The sequence below is a fragment of the Xyrauchen texanus genome, chromosome 6 (genome assembly GCF_025860055.1).
Source record: "Xyrauchen texanus isolate HMW12.3.18 chromosome 6, RBS_HiC_50CHRs, whole genome shotgun sequence".
Lineage (NCBI taxonomy): Eukaryota > Metazoa > Chordata > Actinopteri > Cypriniformes > Catostomidae > Xyrauchen > Xyrauchen texanus.
In genome coordinates this window covers 42,875,144-42,896,909 of record NC_068281.1, presented here as the reverse complement: position 1 = coordinate 42,896,909, position 21,766 = coordinate 42,875,144, and the positions used below count along the sequence as shown (strand labels likewise).

The window sequence follows — 21,766 nt, the reverse complement described above, 5'->3', positions numbered from 1 at the left end:
GTTCATGGTGGTTGGCCTAGAAGGACATTGGAAGGCTCCCATTGCTTACTTCCTGACCAAGTCTCTCTCTCCAGAAACACAAAGGGTCCTTCTCAGTCATGCTTTGGAGGAGCTGCATGCACGGGGCATTAGGGTGGTATGTGTAACAATGGATGGTCATGCCTCCAGAGTGTGTGTGTGTGTGTGGAGAGAGAGAGAGAGAGAGAGAGAGAGAGAGAGAGAGAGAGAGAGAGAGAGAGAGAGAGAGAGAGAGTCACAAATCATTATAAATAGTTTCTTCAATGTATTAAAATATCTTACTTTACTGCAACTATCTGTTTCTGATTCTTTATCATATTTATAGTGTGTTATTTATTAAATACCTTATATCCTACATCACATATTTTGATTTTGGACGTCTGGTCACTTTATATCTTATATATCAGAATATTATATTACTGTTAAGCCTACTATGAATATTAAAATACGCCGAACCATGTGTCCTGTATCATAGCTACATGAATGACCTTTGCAGCAAAAAAAACTCCGCGTGAAAATCAGTTCGGTATTCAGTGAGGTATGATTAATCAAATGCGCTGACAGTTCATTGCACCTGCCATAGAGATTACACTGAGTGGAGCGGGTGACCGGTCTAAGATGGCGGCGCCGCGGCTCGTCCGCGCCTCGTCCGCGCCAGTAGGCATAGCGGTCGATTATGTCTATGTGTTTCTGGACTTACTGTTAATGCTGTTTGCTCAGCAATCATTTAATACAGATGTTTGAAATATACCTCATCTTGTATTCTGCGTTATTATTATGATACGGTGCCTTGCGGAGACTGAGATGCTGCTACCGCAGATAATAATAAAAAACGCTTCACGCAGGACGTGCCAGTTTAGTGTAAATAAACTCGCGTAAGCAAACGGAACCGAACTCTGATCACTTCTTTTACTCTTAAGCATGAGAGGGAGTTGTGGAGCACAAAACCGCTCTGAAAACACTGTAAGAATGCTCTAATTTGATAAAGACTGAACTGAGCAGCGCAAATATACTTTGGGAAGGGAGCTATTTATTTAATTAAATCGCAGCCATTTGCAATTTAATAATCGCACAAGGTCATATCATGGTTTCGATTTATTTCGTTTAATTTTTGAAGCCCTAGTACAAACTGATCATTCTTGCAAATATGTCAACATCTTTGTTTCAATAATGTTTGATTTTCATTTGTAGCCCATTTAAACCACCGGTTTTATTCTACAAAATTGTAACATTCACTTTTAATCAGGGCATTTTTACAATCAAAACATTGTTTCGGTTGTGTGCCCATTTATAATGACCCATTTACATTCGAGTTAGAGGAATCATTTTAAGGAATATTCCGTGTTCAGTACAAGTTAAACTCAATCAACAGCATTTGGCATAAATGTTGATTACTACAAAAATGAATTTAGACTTTTTTCTTAAAAAAATAAAAAGCAAAAATCAAGGTTGGTCAGACACTTACGATTAGACTTACAAACACTGATGAATTCTTCTGTTAAAACCTGTGAATTATTTGAGCTATAAAATTGTTTAAATTGGCATTTTGTTGACACTGCTGTCATGGTAATGTAAAATTGGCTATAACTTTACACAGAAAATGTTAGCAAGTGATTTTATCACACTAAAATCATGTGTAGCCTACACACATATTGTTTAGTGGCTTTACATTTGAAACAGTATTTTAATGTGTACGGATTGAGGATTGTTGGATTAATTTCCTTATGTTGGTCCAACATAAGTTATTTAATTAATCATGCCAGGGGAGCAACTGTCAGTACAGTGAAACTGTTGCAGTCAATTAAATAACAACTGCTTATAGAGCTAAGAAACACCCAAATTACCACCCCTGGGGTCACAAGTTCAAATCCAGGGTGTGCTGAGTGACTCCAGTCAGGCTTCCTAAGCAACCAATTGTCCCGGTTGCTAGAGTCACATGGGGTAAACTCCTCGTGGTCGCTATAATGAGGTTTTCTCTCGATGGGGCAAGGGGTGAGTTGTGCATGGATGCCATGGAGAATAACGCGAGCTTCCACGCATACTATGTCTCCACAGTAACACGCTAAACAAGCCAGGTGATAAGATGCGTGGATTGACGGTCTCAGACACGGAGGCAACTGAGATTGTTCCTCCGCCACCTGGAATTAGGTGAGACACCATGAGCGCTTTGGTAATTGGGCATTCCAAAATTGGGCAGAAAAAAAAAAGAAATATCCAAATTAATTATGTGTGTGTGACAGAAGCAAGTAATTGTTGCGTATTAGATGGAAACGATGTCCAACGACATAATTGGCTATAGTGAATTAGTGCGAGTTCATTGAGTGCAGTCAGTACAATATTATACAATTAGGCCAAATTTAGAAAATTTTCACCATGACATTCATGGTGAAAATTTTCTAAATTTGGCCTAATTCGTATAATATTGTACTGACTGCACTCGAATGAACTCGCATCTAATTTCACTATAGCCAATTATGTCGAGTGAAAATGTTAGCTTTTCGAATTAACAGGTTTATTAAGGTTTATACATGTGTAATATCATAAGTTCAGTAAAAATGCTCTTGCTTGTTCTTCCCTGCACTCGCTCACACTAAACTCAAGCGTCAGCTGCTACTCTGACAGAGAGATATTACAGAAGTATATTATTATTAGAGTTTTTATTTATTAATTACCTGGCACCTTATTTTAGTTCTATTTTTATTATTATTTTTTGTCTTGTCATCTTATTTGTGTATTAACGCTTTTGCAATATTGTATGTAAACACAGTCATGCTAATAAAGTACTTTAAAATTTAAAATCTAATATATATATATATATATCACTGCAACATTTTTCGTTGTGAATTTACAATAAATAATTGGATAAATTTTGCATGACTTTCATAGTAAGGATTACAGCAATATACTGTGAAATATACTCACAGCATTTTACTGTAATTTTATATCTGTGATATTACAATGCATTGTTGTGAAAGCACAACTGTATACTGTAACTTCACAGCTTCAATGACAAAGCAATTACTGTGATATTACAGTACATTACTGGGGAATTACAATCTTTTGCTTTACATCATTACAACAAGGCCCTGTACTTTTACAGTGTGTACTGTGAAAGTAATGTACAAGTTGACAATAATTTACTGTGAATTTACAATGTATACTGTGGAAGTCATGCTAAAATTGTCCAGTAACTTACTGTAAAAGTAATGCAGATGAAGCTTCCATTTACTGTGAATTTACAATCATTGTACAATTAACCCCCCCCAACAAACAACTCTGAGGTAAAGTCAATGTTAGCCCAATGGCATATTTATTAACAAATACATATTTTTCAATGTACAGCAGATGCCAAGAACTTCAAGAGTTCAAGAAATTCAACTTTCTAGTCATAAAAGCCATCTTAAAATGCAGAAAATGCAGAGAAATTGTGCAAACTTGCAATTCAACTACCTGTCTCACAATTCAACTATTCAACTAGTGTCACAATAACAGTAATGGACAGGATGGGAATGAGGCCTTCATGGCAAGATAAGAGAGCAAGGGAGAGAGCGATGAAGGAATGTCATAAAGGGGTCAGGCGCTCCTCTCAGTCTCAAACATTATAATGAGTCCACACGTAACAGCATTGTGTAAAAATCTTGTAGTGCAAAGTTTTCTTGAAAAATTACAAAAAGAACAAGGCTACTCAAAACTGAGCCTGACAACTACCGCTGCAAAAAAAAAATATGATGCCCACTCAAAGTCAATAAGTTTCCTCAAAAGGGTGCTCACATGAGGGTTCATTGTTGTCCGCTTCTTGGTCTTTGAGCCTCTTTCAGGATTGATGCCCAGGAAGCACCTGTTAATAAGCTAAGATAGTTTCAGTTTTAAATAGACTTACAGTATGTATTGCAGACAGCATTTATCAAGGTGTGCTTTTTGCTGTGCTTTTTCCCCACATCAAACCCTAATAGATTTATAATCCAAACTTGTTAGATCTTACTCTCACCATTTTTTTTTTAGCCATTTTTAGCCAAGGTGCCTCAGGTTAGGTTTGCCTGAGGCAAAGTGGTTGATTTTCTACTATGAGAGGCCATATCAACGTGCGCTGCCACTGAAATGCATCTTCACGCAATTGGCCAGTTGGTAAATTAAAACCAAACCCTGTTGAAAGTATGACAAACACATCCTTTTCAAGTAAGGGCCTGAGAGCATTTTGTTCTGCTTTTAAAGAAAATTTCATCTACTTCATTCAATACATTCGCATTTCGCAATAGACGTTTCGAAATCATCATCACATAGCCTGCCCCAAAACAAAATAAATAGCTGTGATTGGACCAGCAGGTATTTGCATAACATGTGTAGAAAACCAGACTGATCTGCAGAGCGAAATTGAATGAGTTTGCGAGATCAGGATGGTCTCACCAGGCTAGCCTCAGGTACCTCGTTTGTCAGCATTTTAGACCTCAAGACAATCATTGAGTTGGAAGCCTGTACTATAATGTGAATTACAAGATTAAATGTGATCTTTATAAAATACCTTTGAATGAACTCCAGCGTCGACGATCCAGCGGCAGGATACTCAAGGTTGAAGACGTAATAGCTGCTGAAGAAAGCAGCTACTCTGTGTAAAAAGAAAGGGTGTGGGCCCATCACGACATGTCCCTCGATGGATATAAGCCATCCAGAGGGCTTCATCATGTCACCTGAAATGAACAGATACAACATTATGTGTTATGAGCACTTTGCGATCTGCTTAAGATACAAAGGGCTATACAAATGTAATTCTTATTATAATTATAATTATTTATTGTGGTCATGTAGATTTCTAGAATGAAACCAAAATAATGAGTTAGAAATGTCGATACTAGATCAAAGTAACATTACCTTGAATGATCAAGCAGGGGGTGCTGGGGAGTTCTGCAGTATTGACGTCCACAGCAGTGGCACATGGCTGTAACATAGTTAACACACAATAGCATGGATTTAGGATAAAGGATAAATATTGTTCATTTGTCAGAGGTAGTAAATCATGCAAGGTAAATGTTGATAATGTAATCACTCATTTTGCATTTTAAATATTTGAATAAAAAATCTTACATCAACTTCAAGCATCAAACTCTCCTTCGGCTCTTTGAAGTACAACATTAGGAGCAGCAGGATGCAGGCAGCCTTGTCAGAGTCTGGATCATAGCAGGCCAGAACATCACGGATCTTGGGGTTGTCCAGTGTTGCACAGTAATCCAGGATGGTCTGTCCTCGTCGACTAATTGCCTCCTGTAGCTTCTGAAGGACATCGACGTCCGTCAGGAGGCCAAAGTGTGAGAATAGGCATTTCTGAGAGAAGAGAAATGGCCATTCCTGTTTGATCTCAGACATCGCTGCAGCAGGCACTTTGTTAAGGTATTTCCGCAGGATGACGTATGTCTTTTCCATCATTGGTTCTGCTCTCTCTGCCCCACTCATTCCTTCCTCTGTGTATACAGACATACAAATGTATTGTTAGTACCCAAGTAACAATTTGGTCTTGTAGCCGCCCAACACACACAGTATTCAGATGTTGACCAATTACTAAAGTCTAAACAAAATTACCCAAAAAGACAGTAGATGGCATGTCTGAGTAAATGTTCAGCAGATCCCTCTTCATATTCTCCAACGTTGCCTCGGTCTCACCCTCTGACCAATCTGCTGGGCCCCACCTGACACCCTAGAGTGGGCATCACAGGGTAACAATACTATTGGGGATGGTTATAGCCCAGAAGTTGGAGCAAGTCGTCTCATGACTGAAGGGTCAGCAGTTTGATTCCCTGTTGTGACTGTCTAAATAGACCCATCCCACAGAAGTTATGTTACAGTGTAATAGTGTTGTAAACACAGGTGTATTTTATCAAACTAATTAAAGGGATATTCCACCATTTGGGGAATTAAGCTCATTTTCCACCTCCCCTCGAGTAAAACAATTGATTTTTACCTTTCTCCCATTCATCCAGCAGTTCCCTGAGTCTGGCGATACCACGTATAGCTCCAGCCTAGCATAGATCATTGGATCGGATTAGACCATTAGCATCTCGCCCACAAAGTGACTAAGATTTCCGGAATTTTTCCTATTTAAAAGTTGTCTCTTCTCAAGTTAGAACGTGCAATAAAACTAACGGAAAATGAAACGTGGCGATTTTCTAGGCTGATTTGACATGGAACTATACTCTCATTCTGGCGTAATAATCAAGGAACGTTGCAAACGTACCATGGGCGCAGTGATATCACGCAGCACCTGAAAGTAGTCCCCGTTGCATTCTACGGGGACTATTTTCACGTGCTGCGTGATATCACTGCGCCCATAGTACGTTCGCAACGTTCCTTGATTATTACGCCAGAATGACAGTCCATAATCACAGTTAATTAATTTACACCTGTGTTTACTATTAACATCGCAACATGCTTGCTGTGAAAAGGGTCCATGTCAAAGTGTCAGTAAAGTAGTCAAGAGAAAAGTATGTTTTGTCCTGTTTCAGGGTTATTCGTGGTCATATAGAATGCTTTCGAACAAATATTGACAGACTTTACATATTGCCACATACCCGTATGGTCAACAGGACCTCTTGCCAGTCTGGCCTCTCCTGCCAACCCTCCCGTTGTCGAACACGACATGAGACTAACTTACTCCAGTTAGCTCAGTCATGTTGTAACTAGGATATCCGCTGGAAAAATATTTTTTCATGGACCGTTTGAGTCACTAAGTTATTAAAGTTAAACAGCTAACGGTTAGCCCTGCTAATCTATAATAACCTTGACTAATTACAGAAATGTTCACACATAGTAATGTTTGTCCCATCATTGGTTTTATAAACTTTACAAACACCAGATTTGTCTAAACGGTGACAGTGACATGAAAAATTGTAGCGAAACTCTCGTCATTACTAACATTACTACTATTAGCAAATGCTGTGAGAGAACTTTCAACAATTCCGGGCACTTGCTAACAAAATGTGAACTGTGTCATGCGATAAACGTTTATTTGAAAGTAAATATTATTATCATATTAAAATAACATGGGTGTAAGTGCTGCTCACCTTCTCCATTCAGCCCGGAATAGAATGGACACGACGGAGCCTTCAGTTCAAAAAAGTTCGGTTATGTCATGTGACTTCCCAGGGCATATTTCAATACAATATTTCACTGTAATAATACTGTTTAATGCTGTGAAATCCTTATTTTTTTTCACTGTGTTGCTGTGATATTACAGACCTTGTTGTGATATAACAGCAGGTTTTAGATTGCAAGATTTTACTGTAAAATAAGAGTTAAATGCTGTAAAATCCAAGGATTCTGTAGTTTTTACAGGTATTCATTGGAATATTACAGGGAAACTTAATTACAACAAGTTACTGTAAAATAATACTGTTAATTATTGTGAAATGCTGGTAATTTCTAACAGTATACTAAAGATATTATATAAGACTTTTTATGGACTTCATGGAAAGTAAATGTAAGACTTTTTGTTATTAAATTTTTTTATTTATTCCATCCACAAGAGAGATAAACACAACATCATAAAATGGGAATCAGTTATATAAATTAAACCCCCCACCCCCGATACAAACACGCACTACAGTGGTCACTTACAATTATAAAATAATATAAAAATAAAGCTGCCACCCCATCCATCTCCCTGCACCACTCCCAAAACTTGGGTGCCCCAGCAATCTTCCACCCCCCAAGAATAATTTGTCTGCCAATCATCACTCTGGCTAGGACCCAACTTTTTAAGTGGCTATCCCCAAATGAATGACCCCATCACCTAAGAGGCTGGGGCAAAATAAATATTTGTGTCTAATACATCACACCAAAATCACTGAACCCTCAACCAAAATTCTTGTATATTAACATAGCCCACAACAGGGTTGTGTCCCCGTCTTCTGATTGGCATCGCCAGCAGGTGGGTGTCTTTAAGATCAAGTCTATACAATCTAGAGGGTGTCGAATATAATCTATGCAAAATCTTAAATTGCATCAGACGCACCCTTGAATCTCTAGATGTAGACGTTTTTTAAGATTCTTAGCCCCCACATCCCCTCCTCCAATACCAAGTTTAAATCTCTCTCTCATAATCTTCTGAGTGAAGTTGAAGCTCCGTCCCTCAGACTCTGAATTAGCAGGGAGTAATACACTGATGCTTCATGACCTTTTCCAAAAGCAGTAATCACCACTCCCAGAGTATCTGCCACTTTACAGGGGGTGTATGCTACTCCCAATAATAGTACAGAACTAGTGGCACAGCTGTAAATACCTAAAAGAACTGAGATCTGGGAATCCTGAAATATTGGACCATATTTTCAAACGATCCCAACACTCCACTCTCATTCTCTGTATTAACCTCCCTCACAATCCACTCTGACCAGCAGAAAATGTAAGACTTTTTAAGGACCAGTGAGTACCCTGATAGATACAATTTACATTCATATAGTTTTCACAGATCATTCCACATCCTTGTATGCAAAATATTTCAAAACATCCTTCCAATAAACTAAAAACCACAGGTAAGAGAGCGTTCTCTTTTACTGACCCCAAGTAATGGAATGCTCTTCCCATTGCTGTCCGAAATGCCCCACTCTGGACTGTTTTAAGAAAACCCACCTTTTTAATATAACTTTTACTGGATAGAATGTTTCATGCTGTGGTATATGTATTTAAATTTCATTGTTTGAAAATTTTGTTATTTTTCCTAAGCTTGTAGCGCTTTGGGTTGAGAAGAGTGCATAACAACTACAATGTACTATTGTTATTATTATAATATATTTGTAGCATATAATTCCCCAAAAACGAGTCGAATCTGAATACGCAACATGCTCAAATATCTGAACTATAATTTTATATTTATGTTTATAAATGGTCATATATTAGATTTCTTTATGTGAATGTGTTATGAGTCACTGAACTTCTCACACAGCACTTTGAAGTAAGAACAAACATGGCAGCCAAGCTGCAGGGTTGTTCAAAACACAAATTCAAATACAAATGACTTGTTAAATAACAGCAATTCCAAACTGACTTATTGAGCCCAAAACCTTTTAGCCCTCAGAAACTCTCACATGGTAAAGTCGTGCAAGGGAAGAGGGCACAGGGATGGTCACTTCCAAATGTAGCCCACCCTGTCGTTCTTGACTGAAACAAATGGTATTATCCATTATTATGTCAAATCTAAGTGTTTATAGCTTTACTAAAAGACGAGTATGCATGAGTTAGTAGTTTCTGCAACACTTGAGCCAACGAATGGAATCACAAATTTTTTTTCAAAACAGCTTTCTGAAGACGGCCCTCTTATGCCGTTGATGAAACAAAGAGATAGTCCCGCCTCCACCTCATGCCATCGGTTGAGCAATGTTGTTGGGTAGGGTCTAGACAGGTCACCAAAAACAAAGGTATTTTTATAGCATCAGAGAGACAGCGTTTACAGTTTACGATAAAATGGCTTACAGTTGTTTCTGCATATTCAGCTGGGATAGGAGAAAGTTTTTTAACAGAAAAAGGTACATACTTCAGCTTTAAGGGTTAAACATGTACACATTACCAAACATGAGTAAATAGGACGTGCATACATGTTTTTTCACAAGGAAGGCATGTAATGCGGAACAGTAATAAAACGCTTCTTAAAATTAAGGGCATTTAGCAAACTGGCCTCAAAGAAAGTGGGGAATTTACTGTCGCATGTTCTTGATGTCATCACAGGTTTCTTTAGAGGTTACCCTGGCAACTTTTTCAGAAAAATTAAAAGCATTAAGAGGTTCTCTGACCGGAATGTTGTAATCTGATAAAGATTTGCAAGGTATAACAATGTGCTTTACTATTTATTTCACTTTGTTGTCTATGTACCTGCCTCCAAAGCGTTTTGGTCTACCAGCATTGACATAGACCATACGCTATCATGTGAATATGATTTTTTGATGCCTAGATTCAATTCTAGAAAATAACACCAACTTCATCTTTCCACAACCTATCGTTCTTGCCATATATATTAATAAAAAATAAATAAATGCAAGAATCAATTAACTTTTTTGAAGGAAGTCTAAAGTTGAAAATGTTTTTTTGCTCCATTTCATCACTGGTAATTTCATACTATTCAGTCAAAACAGTGTACACTACATATTAGAGAACTTATCTTATAAGATATAGTAATAAATAGCATTGTTATTAATATACATTATTTAACTACAATAACTAGTACATGTCTATACTATACTGATTATTGCTATTAGTGGAATTTTCTCACTAGTATGTATTGTCTGGTGCCTTTTTAAACGATGCCGATTTATATAAAGAGGGCACAAGTAAGGCTTCCTATTTGCAGGAATGTTCAGGTGTACTTTGAGACTGCCACACTGATGTCACGGGAAAGGTTATTCTCCAGTATGAATTTGCGTGTGCAAATTAAATCTTCCTTTACGCATGAAACTCTTCCCACAATGATGGCACGTGAAAGGCTTTTCTCCAGTATGAAGATGCATGTGCACATTCAGGTTTACTTTCTGTGTGAAACTCTTTCCACACAGATGGCAAGTGTAAGGTTTCTCTCCAGTGTGAGTTCGCATATGCATACTAAGGTTTCCTTGAAATGTGAAACCCTTTCCACACTGACGACAAGTGTGAGGCTTCTCTCCAGTATGACGTCTCATGTGAATATCCCGGTTTACTTTTTGAATGAAACTCATTCCACACTGATGGCATGTGAAAGGTTTCTCTCCAGTGTGAATTCGCACATGCATAGTAAGGTGTCCATGATATTTAAAACTCTTTCCACACTGATTGCACGTGTAACGCTTTTCCCCGGTGCGAATTCTTATGGGATTCTGACCGTGATCATGCTTCCGCTCTTCATTCAGTTCTTGACTTTCCACTTTCACCTTTAAGTCTAGAGAGAAAACAACAAATTAATGAAATAAACTTCAAAGAGGGACAAGTAGGAAATGACAGGTTATAAAAGTAATCAACCTTGAGAATACAGAATGCTATCTTACAGATATGTACAGTCTCCTTCAAAGTGAAAGTGTAAAGCCATTCTCACACTAAAAAAACAACACGATCGCACGAGATATCGACATGTTGCTTCTGAAAGTTCATGTACCCTGAAATCAAACCCATACAGCTGAATAACTGAAAATCTCTTATTTCCCCATCACACATTTGTGCATTGATTCAAGCATTCAATGACATCATCCAGGACAGGCAGAAATCTTGGAATAATTTTTGATAAGTTGAACTTTACAGACCAATTTGTGAAGACAGATTTGCACTGTACAGCATTAGGAAGATCAGACCTTTCCTATCGGAGCGTGCTACACAACTCATTGTCCAGGCTCATGTTATATAGAGATTGGACTACTTCAGTGCTGTTTTGGCCAGACTTCTTGCATGTACGCTCTGAGTGTAGTGTCAGAAAATGTGTAAAATTCATTAAATAGGATTAAACATCATTATCAATGTTTTAACACCTAAATTTAAATACGCATGTAAAAATGGTCACACAAGCCCATTATAATATATGTCATGTCTAGGTGTGTCATTACTTAGTGTGAAAAACTCCAGATGCTGTTTTTCTGTCATTACTTCAGGAAAGATCTGTTCCCTCTTCGAATGAGCGCTGTGACTGAAAGGGTGAGCGCTGTCTGCTGGTGTATTTTAGCATTTCTGCACATCAAGATGAGCGGAAGAAAAAATAGTTCCAGAGCCATGCAACTATTAGTGCAGTCTGTCTCTATTAGAGCGGTCTATGCATGGCCCAGACAGTGAAAGCAGCAAACCTGCTAATCAGATGGCGGGATGTGTCCCTCGCATAAGGAACAATTACAAAACGACTTCTTTAAAAAGATGCGAACACGTAAGCAGCTCTTTTAGTAATATACACTCACCTAAAGGATTATTAGGAACACCTGTTCAATTTCTCATTAATGCAATTATCTAATCAACCAATCACATAGCAGTTGCTTCAATGCATTTAGGGGTGTGGTCCTGGTCAAGACAATCTCCTGAACTCCAAACTGAATGTCAGAATGGGAAAGAAAGGTGATTTAAGCAATTTTGAGCGTGGCATGGTTGTTGGTGCCAGACGGGCCGGTCTGAGTATTTCACATCTGCTCAGTTACTGGGATTTTCACGCACAACCATTTCTAGGGTTTACAAAGAATGGTGTGAAAAGGGAAAAACATCCAGTATGCGGCAGTCCTGTGGGCGAAAATGCCTTGTTGATGCTAGAGGTCAGAGGAGAATGGGCCGACTGATTCAAGCTGATAGAAGAGCAACTTTGCCTGAAATAACCACTCGTTACAACCGAGGTATGCAGCAAAGCATTTGTGAATCCACAACACGCACAACCTTGAGGCGGATGGGCTACAACAGCAGAAGACCCCACGGGTACCACTCATCTCCACTACAAATAGGAAAAAGAGGCTACAATTTGCAAGAGCTCACCAAAATTGGACAGTTGAAGACTGGAAAAATGTTGCCTGGTCTGATGAGTCTCGATTTCTGTTGAGACATTCAGATGGTAGAGTCAGAATTTGGCGTAAACAGAATGAGAACATGGATCCATCATGCCTTGTTACCACTGTGCAGGCTGGTGGTGGTGGTGTAATGGTGTGGGGGATGTTTTCTTGGCACACTTTAGGCCCCTTAGTGCCAATTGGGCATCGTTTAAATGCCACGGCCTACCTGAGCATTGTTTCTGACCATGTCCATCCCTTTATGGCCACCATGTACCCATCCTATGATGGCTACTTCCAGCAGGATAATGCACCATGTCACAAAGCTCGAATCATTTCAAATTGGTTTCTTGAACATGACAATGAGTTCACTGTACTAAAATGGCCCCCACAGTCACCAGATCTCAACCCAATAGAGCATCTTTGGGATGTGGTGGAACGGGAGCTTTCTGCCCTGGATGTGCATCCCACAAATCTCCATCAACTGCAAGATGCTATCCTATCAATATGGGCCAACATTTCTAAAGAATGCTTTCAGCACCTTGCTGAATCAATGCCACGTAGAATTAAGGCAGTTCTGAAAGCGAAAGGGGGTCAAACACAGTATTAGTATGGTGTTCCTAATAATCCTTTAGGTGAGTGTATATATACACACAATAACAACAATAGCTTATAAGGATACAAAAAAGTTTTACAAGTAAAGGAAAGGGTCAGTGTTAGAATAATAATATCTAACACTGTGTTTCATAAAGTTTTCTGAGAGTTTAGAATCATGAATTCAGTACTCTAAATCAAACCAAAACCTTACGCACTTTATTATTTTTTTTTTTATCATATTTTAATAAAATACAGGAAATAACATTTTGTTTTTATTCAAATAATTTATTAAATCAAAAAAAGAATTTAAGATTAATCGATTATCAAAATAATCGTTAGTTTCTGCCCTAGTGAGGATGTCAGGAGATACCAGTAATTGTATAAATCGAGTCTGAAAGAATTTATAGACATTTGTATGGGTCTAAACTCCTAAAGAGAAATAGCAGGCAGTAGATGTCATAACTCTGCCCCACCCTGATCTCAAACCCCAAAGTGTACCTCAAGTTTGACGCAAACTCTCAGGTACAGTCGATCGCGAGACTGTCAAAGTACACTACGTTCGGCGCATGCGTGTGGCGAAAGCTCATTGCAGAGACAAAATCCTGTACAGTAAATACCTGCGACAGCCTAACATTCATGTCAACATTTAACCAACAACTTAGCGATTTTAAGGTTTCAATTTTTTTTTTTTACATTTAAAGTATAATAAAAATGGTTTTAATTCAAAGGAATCTACAGATAGCACAAGGAAAATACTGGACATAAAATACACTATACATTGAAATAATGCACTTTTTCTGAGGCTGAGATAACTCCCTACATTTTATGTGATTTCAGAAATACTGTGATTACAAAAGCACCATGTCACCCTTACTTGTCTGAAGCTTTGTTACATTCATGTTCATCAGCCATTGTGAAGAATCTAAATAAATACCAACCTATTTGTTCCTCGATATCTTCAGTTTTTACTCTGCATTGTGTTTGATCAGTCATGTCTTCACTTTCACTCTCTTCTTTAATAAAGTACATGTTTACAACAGGATGTCACGCAGATCTACAGTCTCGGAAACGTGCAAAGATGGTTAAAATTTGTAACAAGCCACTATATCCACAAAAGGAGTCCAAAGAAAATGATTCTTCTTCTGAAGTTTTATGACGTTTCGAAAAACAGCTTTTTGTGCTTTACTGCCGCCAACTGGACAGGAATGTGGCAGCGTCGAAGGAAGGCAGAAAAAAACTCCAAATAATTCGTTATAAATTATCTGTTCATTGTAGCTATGTGACGGCGCTCATCAAAGTGTTAATACTGGCTTCTGAAATTAACCCTTGTGCGACCTTCGGGACATTTTTGTCTTTTTCAATTTTTCAATAATTTTGGCTGTGTTTATGCCAGCGGCATACGTTTTGCCAAAGATGTATATTTTTGTGGGAATTTTGATATTTCATCCACAGTTACTATCATGCATCAGTAACACACTGTGTACAAAAAATTGTTACTCAGGACCTTCAGGACAAAAATGTCCCTGTTGAAACACATTGAAATTGCAATATTTGACCCCAGTGCCATTAAAGCATAAAATCATGAATTCTAGGATATTATGCTTTCATTCCAGAGCCCTGGCTTCAAAATGTAATTTAAATATATTTTCCACCAGATGGCGCCATTTTTGCATGTTTAGCCTATGGAGCAAATACATGCTTTTTCCCTATTTTGTGTTTGCTGTATTATAGAGCACTGCAGGCCAACTGAATAAATGATGCAGAAAAAATTGTGTTGTATGGATGTCAGAGTGTGTTTTGTATGTGTGTATTTAGTCATTTGCGTGTGTGTGTGTGTGTGTGTGTGTGAGCATGTATTTATCACTTTGTGGGGACCAAATGTCCCCATAAGGATAGTAAAACCCGAAATTTTTGACCTTGTGGGGACATTTTGTCGGTCCCCATGAGGAAAACAGCTTATAAATCATACTAAATTATGTTTTTTGAAAATGTAAAAATGCAGAAAGTTTTCTGTGAGGGTTAGGTTTAGGGGTAGGGTTAGGTTTAGGGGATAGAATATAAAGTTTGTACAGTATAAAAACCATTATGTCTATGGAAAGTCCCCATAAAACATGGAAAAACTACTGTGTGTGTGTGTGTGTGTGTGTGTGTGTGTGTGTGTGTGTGTGTGTGTGTGTGTGTGTGTGTGTGTGTGTGTGTGTGTTTTTTTAGGCATACGGTAGGAATATGGTGGCCGGGCATGCAGGCTACATGACCCAGCCAACGCAAACTTGCATGCCGGAGGAGCTCACCGATGGGACTTTGTCCACATCTTTCCAAGATTTGTGAGCTCCTCGTTAAACCCAGGATGGATCTTAGGCAGGCCAGCCTAAATGTTTCTAACCGGCGTTCACGTTTCGCAAGCATAGAGAAGGGAGGGAATGACCATGGCCAAGAATACCTGAAGCTTCGTGCGGAGAGACAAACCGGGTAGCTTCCACACAGCGTTATACAACCGATGAAAAGATAATGCCGCTCGACTGATTCGGAGTGAGACCTCTGCTGTCAAACCGGAGCTGGTCATAAGCACACTGCCCAGGTATGGAAAACACTCTACTCTCTCCACAACTGCCCCATCACCAATTGGGAGTTGTGGGGGTGGAGTGTCCAATGGTACATAATACCCAGGCAGGTGCTTAGTTTTGGTTGGGCTGATGGTAAGGCCCCATCTCTTAGTGGCAAGCTCCAGGTTCATCAGTAGTACCCTCAACTCCCCCAAGCTCAACAGCTTTTGTTCAGCCGGATAAAGGGGGCTAAGCGGGTGCGGCACGGGCTGGAGAAGAGATGGAGTGATGTGGTACAGGAGGATGTGGAGGTGAGTGGACTTGCCGATGACTGGTACCAGCAATGTCAAGATCGGCCTCTTTGGAGGAGGCTTGTGAAGGACGCTACTGGCCAGTTGGACGCAGTCGCCCTCCAACAACAACGGAGAGCAGAGGAGCGACGCTCATAACAACTAGCAGAGCGCCGAGTGGCTAAAGCACACCAAAGTAGGTTTACGTAATTCCCTTTCGATGAATTACATCTTCTATTTGTAATGCTTTATTGTGTCTATACATTCAATGCATTTCTCATTACATTGCACATTCCATTTACGTTATTTTTCTATAGACACAATTATTTCTCACTTTCACATTTGTTTTTTTTTTGTCTTATCAATTTTCTCCCACCACCAATACATTATTCAGCAAATAAAATAATGACAATAATGAAATAAATTACTCCTAATCAATAATGCATACACAGAAGCTTTAGAAGTTTAAAGAAGAATAAAAGGGGACAAGTTTATATAATATTCCAAGAAAATGGTTGTGAAAAATTTGATAATATTAAATAAATATGGTAGGCTACATAGAATATAATGCAAAATAACAGATCGTTTTATGGGATCAGAGTTATAAAGGACATTGTGGCAGCGGGGGTGTGGTCAAGCGCCCGTCCGGGAGAGGAAAGCGGTAAGGGCGCTTACGCCTGAGCTAAATTATGCCTAACACCTGTGTATAATTCCAGTGAGCACGAGGAGAGCGGCATAAAAGCAGACCCAGCGCCTCCAGTCGAGAACCCGACAAGCCAACCCAGTGTGCTTGTGTTGTGTTGTATTGTGTTGTATTGTATTGTGTTGTATTGTGTTGTGTTGTATTGTATCTCTGTAAACCATTGTGAGGAAGATAGCAATTAAAAGCCTTACCTTTTTGTTGAAGACTCGTTTCCTGTCCTCCTTCCCGTGATGGTTGTTACAGACATATAACAACACAATCTCCATTTTGGAAAGATTGTGTATGCAAAAATATATGTAAGAATGGCTAATGAGAATCTTCACAAAATAATTTTTCATGTTTCGAGAATACCAATGCACCCAATGCCACTTCCACAGCAATTCACCAATAAATGCAGTGGCTCAAACTAAGAAAAATGGTTGCTGTTCTCCATCTGGATAGCTTGTTTTGGTAGTTTTTACCCTGCGTCTTGAGATCAGAAACAGAAAACAGGCAATTAGAATCATCATGGCGCCAACCAGTGATGGCAAACGAAAACGTGAATAGCCCAATTTTACAACTTGGTATGTCAAACATCAAACGACTGTAAAAATGACAAGTTAAACAACTTTACAGCTCAAATATTACATTTTTAATAGAAGACTTAAAGAAAATGCTTTTATGAAATTATGAGCTTCACATTTTTTACTTTAGACCCTCCAAATATTGGCCCCATTCACTTCCATTGTAAGTGCCTCACAACCTCCATGTTTTACCTTTTTTTTTTTTTTTAATGAGGTACTAGTCTAAATTAATTTTGTGGTAATCAACATTATGCCACAAATGCTGTCGACTGAGTTTAACTTATATTGAACCCAGAATATTCCTTTAAACCACGTTAAGCGTTCTCCACGACAAGCTGTTCAAAATGTCCCCTCCGAGTTGCTGTTGTTTACGTCACGCAAACATGGCGGCGCTCTGGTAGATTTGCTGTTGTGATAAACGTTTACTTTAAAACAAATAAAATGCACCAATGAGTAAAATAAATTAAACACAATTTTCCCATTATATGATGCTTAGCACACGTTTGCCGACATATGTAAAACGGTAAGCGATTATCTCTGTTGATACCCATATATTTGCAAGAACATCTACTGGCATTGTTGTTTTGTTTGTTTCTACATTATTGGAGCATCGGACAACAGACCGCCGCATGATTGAAAACCGGATAAGGTAGAAATATCCAGCATCCCACATGGAATAACACAGGCTAACAACAGACGTTGCAGCTAATAATATTCTCATCATCCTCAACGAAGACTTGTTTCAACAGGAATAACTCCAGGTGTTTCAACTGAGATCTGCTGGATAAAACATTGTAAAATGATGTTTATTAAAGAAGAGAGTGAGGACATGAGTTATCCAGAATCATGCGGTTCAAATGTCATGAAAAATGAAGATACTTTGGAACAAAGAGGTTTGTGTCCATTCTTCATTATGTAGTATTGCCTGTTCATAACATTAAAGTTCTTAAAGGGATAGTTCACCCAAATGAAAATGTACTCTCCCTCATGTCACCCCAGATGTGTCTGACTTTCTTTCTTCTGCAGAACACAAATGAAGATTTTTAGAAGAATATCTCTACTCTGTAGGTTCATACAATGCAAGTGAATCCAAAAATCGGATACAATCAGCATAAAAGTAATCCATACGACTCCAGTGCTTAAATCTATATCTTCAGAAGTGATATGATAGATGTGGGTGAGAAACAGATCGATATTTAAGTCCTTTTTTAATCTGTTGCTCACCCACACCTAACATCTCACTCCTGAAGATATGGATTAATACATGAGTCCTATGGATTTCTTCTATGATGCATTTAAGTGCTTTTTCTGTAAATTTAAAGAGCTGAAATATTCTTTTAAAAATCTTCATTTGTGTTCTGCTGAAGAAAGAAAGTCATACACATCTGGGATGGCATGAGGGTGAGTAAATGATGAGAGAATTTACATTTTTGGGTGAACTATCCCTTTAAACCTCTCAGATTAGATCACACTTATAAAGATCACATTAAAATAGATACTTAACACCTGTAGCTTTCTGCTAGAAAATTTGGGATCCATTTTATTTTCTGAATTTGAATATTTGTTCTGTGAAATGAATTATGACCATTTTGTGCTTTCATTTTAGATCTGATGGATGTGAAAGAGGAAAGTCAAGAACCGAATGAAGGGGAAGGGAAATGCTATCCAGATCAGACAATTTATAGTTTTAAAATGGAACAAAACTCTTTTAGTGGCTCGCAGACTAAAAGTATTTTCTCACTAAAAAGAACTCAAAGAACAAGAGGCAAAAACTCTTTCACCTGTGACCAGTGTGGGAATACTTTTACATGTAAGGCGAGTCTTAATAAGCACATAAGAATTCACACTGGCGAGAAGCCCTTCACATGCCATCAGTGTGGAAAGAGTTTCAGAGAGGCGTGTAGTCTCAAAAATCATCTGTCTGTGCACTCTGGAGAAAGGTCATTTAGCTGTGATCAGTGCTGCAAAACATTTTTTTCAGCATCAGTCTTAAGAAAACACCTGAAAGTTCATGCAAATAAGAGGCCTTTGTGTTCTATTTGTGGAAAGAATTTTACATTCCTGCACAATTTAAAACGGCACCAGATTTTGCATACTGGTGTGAAAGATCACGTGTGCTCTGAGTGTGGGAAGGCCTTTTACAAAGCGTATGACTTAGAATGTCACTTTAGAGTCCATACTGGAGAAAAACCTTACAAGTGCTCACACTGTGAAAAGAGATTCTCTCATTCAGGAAACCTGAAGAAACATGAGAAAGTGCACACTGGAGAGAAGCCGTACCACTGCGCTTCATGTGGGAAGAGTTTCACCCAATCAAGTAATCTACAGGCTCATAGAAGAAATAATTGTGCAGGTTTGTCACAGTGAGCAAAGTTAATCTTTATTTGCCTGGCAAATTGGGATGAAATGTAGAAATAACAAGATAGAATTTCTCTGAAAAGAACAATTACAATTAAGTGGGTGAATCGCTGTCATTGTATGTAAGTGGAAGAAGGATGTTTGTACTTTCTTAACAAACTAAAAGTCAAAGTGTTTGTTACATAAATCTATTGCAATACTGGCAGATGTCTTCCAGAAGTAAACACAAACATCAAGCAGACTTCTGGGTGATGTATGTGTGCTATGAGGGAATGATGGTGACTCTCAACACTACATTATTAAAGGAAAAGAACAAACACATGGTGGGGTTCAAAAGCCTGATTCAAATGAACCTGAAATAAAATTTCAGGATTTTGACAAATGTCATAAAAGAAATATGAAATTTCATTTTAAGGTTTCACACAATTTCTAGGTCATTAATCAAATAATAAAATGTTATCTCCTTTTGTAAAGGTCAGTTTTTCTTGCTTTCATATAGGATGACACTTGCACAAGGCATAATATACCATTGTAGTTTCCATTAACACCAATACAATTCACATTTGAGTTTCTATTTATTATTTTGTTCTGCTGGGGACAATTGAATCCTTTTATAAATTACAAAATGAGGCTATCTGGGGTCTGAATTATTGTGGTTTGAGAACCCCTGTTGTAGTACTAAAAGGAATATTTTGGGTTCAATACAAGTTTAGCTTTTGTGACAAAATGTTGATTACCTCAAAAATCATGTAGACTCGTCTCCACGCCCAAAAATCGTGGTTACAGTGAGACTTACAATGGAAGTGAATGGGGACATGAACAATATGTGTAAATATGATTTTAGCGTGTTAAAATTATCAAATTTTACTCTGTTGCCATGACAACGTAACACGGTAAAACCCAAATACATAAAAGGACTGTAAAACAAGGATTTAAACAGCTTTAAGGCTCACATAGTAGACATATTTTAACAGAAGAATTAATTATTTTTAATTTCATATTCAAATTTTAAGCTTCACATTTCTGCCTTTAAACCCTCCAAAAATTGGCCACATTCACTTCCATTATAAATGCTTCACAGTAACCTTGATATTTATTCTCTTGCTGTGTTACTTCTGTTTTATCTATCTATCTATCTATCTATCTATCTATCTATCTATCTATCTATCTATCTATCTATCTATCTATCTATCTATCTATCTATCTATCTATCTATCTATCAGTTTGCTTTAAACCGTTCGTTCGTGCCTGACGCAAACAACTGGCCATTTTTTAAATTCAAACCTGCTTTCGCGCCGCCGCAGCTGCTGCCGCTAAGCGCTTGTCATTTATATGCCTAAAACAGCTGCTTGAACAATCTTTTCAACCACAGAACATTTTTATTGTATTCAAATAACCTGAAGTATTAGAATACAAGTTTCATGAGCATATCTACACATGGGCGGGTCTACGTGGTGGCCAGGGGGGGCACCGGCCCCCCCTGAAATTCGATTGGCCACCCCAGGTGCCCCCCCTATAAGATGTCTTGTGATTGGTTCATTTTACGGCCAATCAATTTATAGACTCTGTGATTCAAAGAAGTTTTTTTTTTTTTTTTAAAGCTTAATAAAGTCATCTTTATTGCCAAAAAAAGGATACAAATCACAAGTGACTTATCAAAATATACATACAAATTTTCTCAAATAACTACTGTTATCCTTCAACAACACAAACAAACAAGGTACATCAATAAATCTCTGAATATAACCTCAATTGTTCAGCCATAGGTTGAGCATAGCTAGTACAAAGAACAGAAAACACACTATGAACAAACAAATAATTAAATAGAAAAAAAACTAAAATAAATAAAAATGAAAAAATAAATAAAAAGGGACTTTTTAAATTAATTTAAACGTATCCAAAAGAGAAATCAATTTAAGGGCTTTCTGATTTTTAACAAATTTTAAAGATTTGCACAAGAGTTTAACCTCATTCATCCCGTGATTAAAGTTGGGTTTAGATTTAAACCATCTGCATTTATGAATGAAAAACTTTCCAAAACATAACAAGAAATGAATAACAAAATCACAATCTTTGTTTTCCAGACAAACATCAAACTTAATTAACTTCCACGTGAGAGGTAGGAGACCTTAACCAATTCTGCACCAGATCAAAGAAGACATGCTCTAGATTTTCAATATTTGTTTCACAAAAAACACAATTATTCACATCAAAATTAAATTTCAATCTTAAAAATTCTTTA

At 37.9% G+C, this 21,766-nt stretch overlaps 3 protein-coding genes across 4 annotated transcripts; 1 reads left to right on the top strand and 2 right to left on the bottom strand.

Annotated features, from left to right (window-relative positions):
• Nucleotides 1–3,316: 3,316 nt before the first annotated feature.
• Nucleotides 3,317–7,097, bottom strand: LOC127645454 (uncharacterized). Of its 2 annotated transcripts, XM_052129075.1 has the most exons (7): nucleotides 7,068–7,097; nucleotides 5,969–6,026; nucleotides 5,590–5,817; nucleotides 5,098–5,471; nucleotides 4,885–4,951; nucleotides 4,538–4,703; nucleotides 3,317–3,856 (listed from the first exon to the last, which is right to left on the bottom strand). In XM_052129075.1, the coding sequence occupies exons 3-7, from the start codon at nucleotides 5,642–5,644 to the stop codon at nucleotides 3,700–3,702; spliced, it is 819 nt and encodes a 272-aa protein (XP_051985035.1). In that variant the 5' UTR covers nucleotides 5,645–5,817; nucleotides 5,969–6,026; nucleotides 7,068–7,097; the 3' UTR covers nucleotides 3,317–3,699. The 2 variants fall into 2 exon arrangements, with proteins under 2 accessions (XP_051985035.1, XP_051985036.1); XM_052129076.1 differs by lacking the exon at nucleotides 7,068–7,097 and having other exon boundaries at nucleotides 3,317–3,867; nucleotides 5,969–6,237.
• Nucleotides 7,098–7,527: 430 nt separating this feature from the next.
• LOC127645314 (gastrula zinc finger protein XlCGF49.1-like) lies at nucleotides 7,528–14,196 on the bottom strand. The gene is made up of 2 exons (XM_052128892.1): nucleotides 14,006–14,196; nucleotides 7,528–10,903 (listed from the first exon to the last, which is right to left on the bottom strand). Exons 1-2 carry the CDS (start codon nucleotides 14,094–14,096, stop codon nucleotides 10,392–10,394), a joined length of 603 nt encoding a protein of 200 aa, XP_051984852.1. The 5' UTR covers nucleotides 14,097–14,196; the 3' UTR covers nucleotides 7,528–10,391.
• Nucleotides 14,197–17,559: 3,363 nt separating this feature from the next.
• On the top strand, nucleotides 17,560–19,983 carry LOC127645567 (zinc finger protein 239-like). The gene is made up of 3 exons (XM_052129227.1): nucleotides 17,560–17,815; nucleotides 17,916–18,059; nucleotides 18,773–19,983. The coding sequence occupies exons 2-3, from the start codon at nucleotides 17,966–17,968 to the stop codon at nucleotides 19,531–19,533; spliced, it is 855 nt and encodes a 284-aa protein (XP_051985187.1). The 5' UTR covers nucleotides 17,560–17,815; nucleotides 17,916–17,965; the 3' UTR covers nucleotides 19,534–19,983.
• Nucleotides 19,984–21,766: the final 1,783 nt, after the last annotated feature.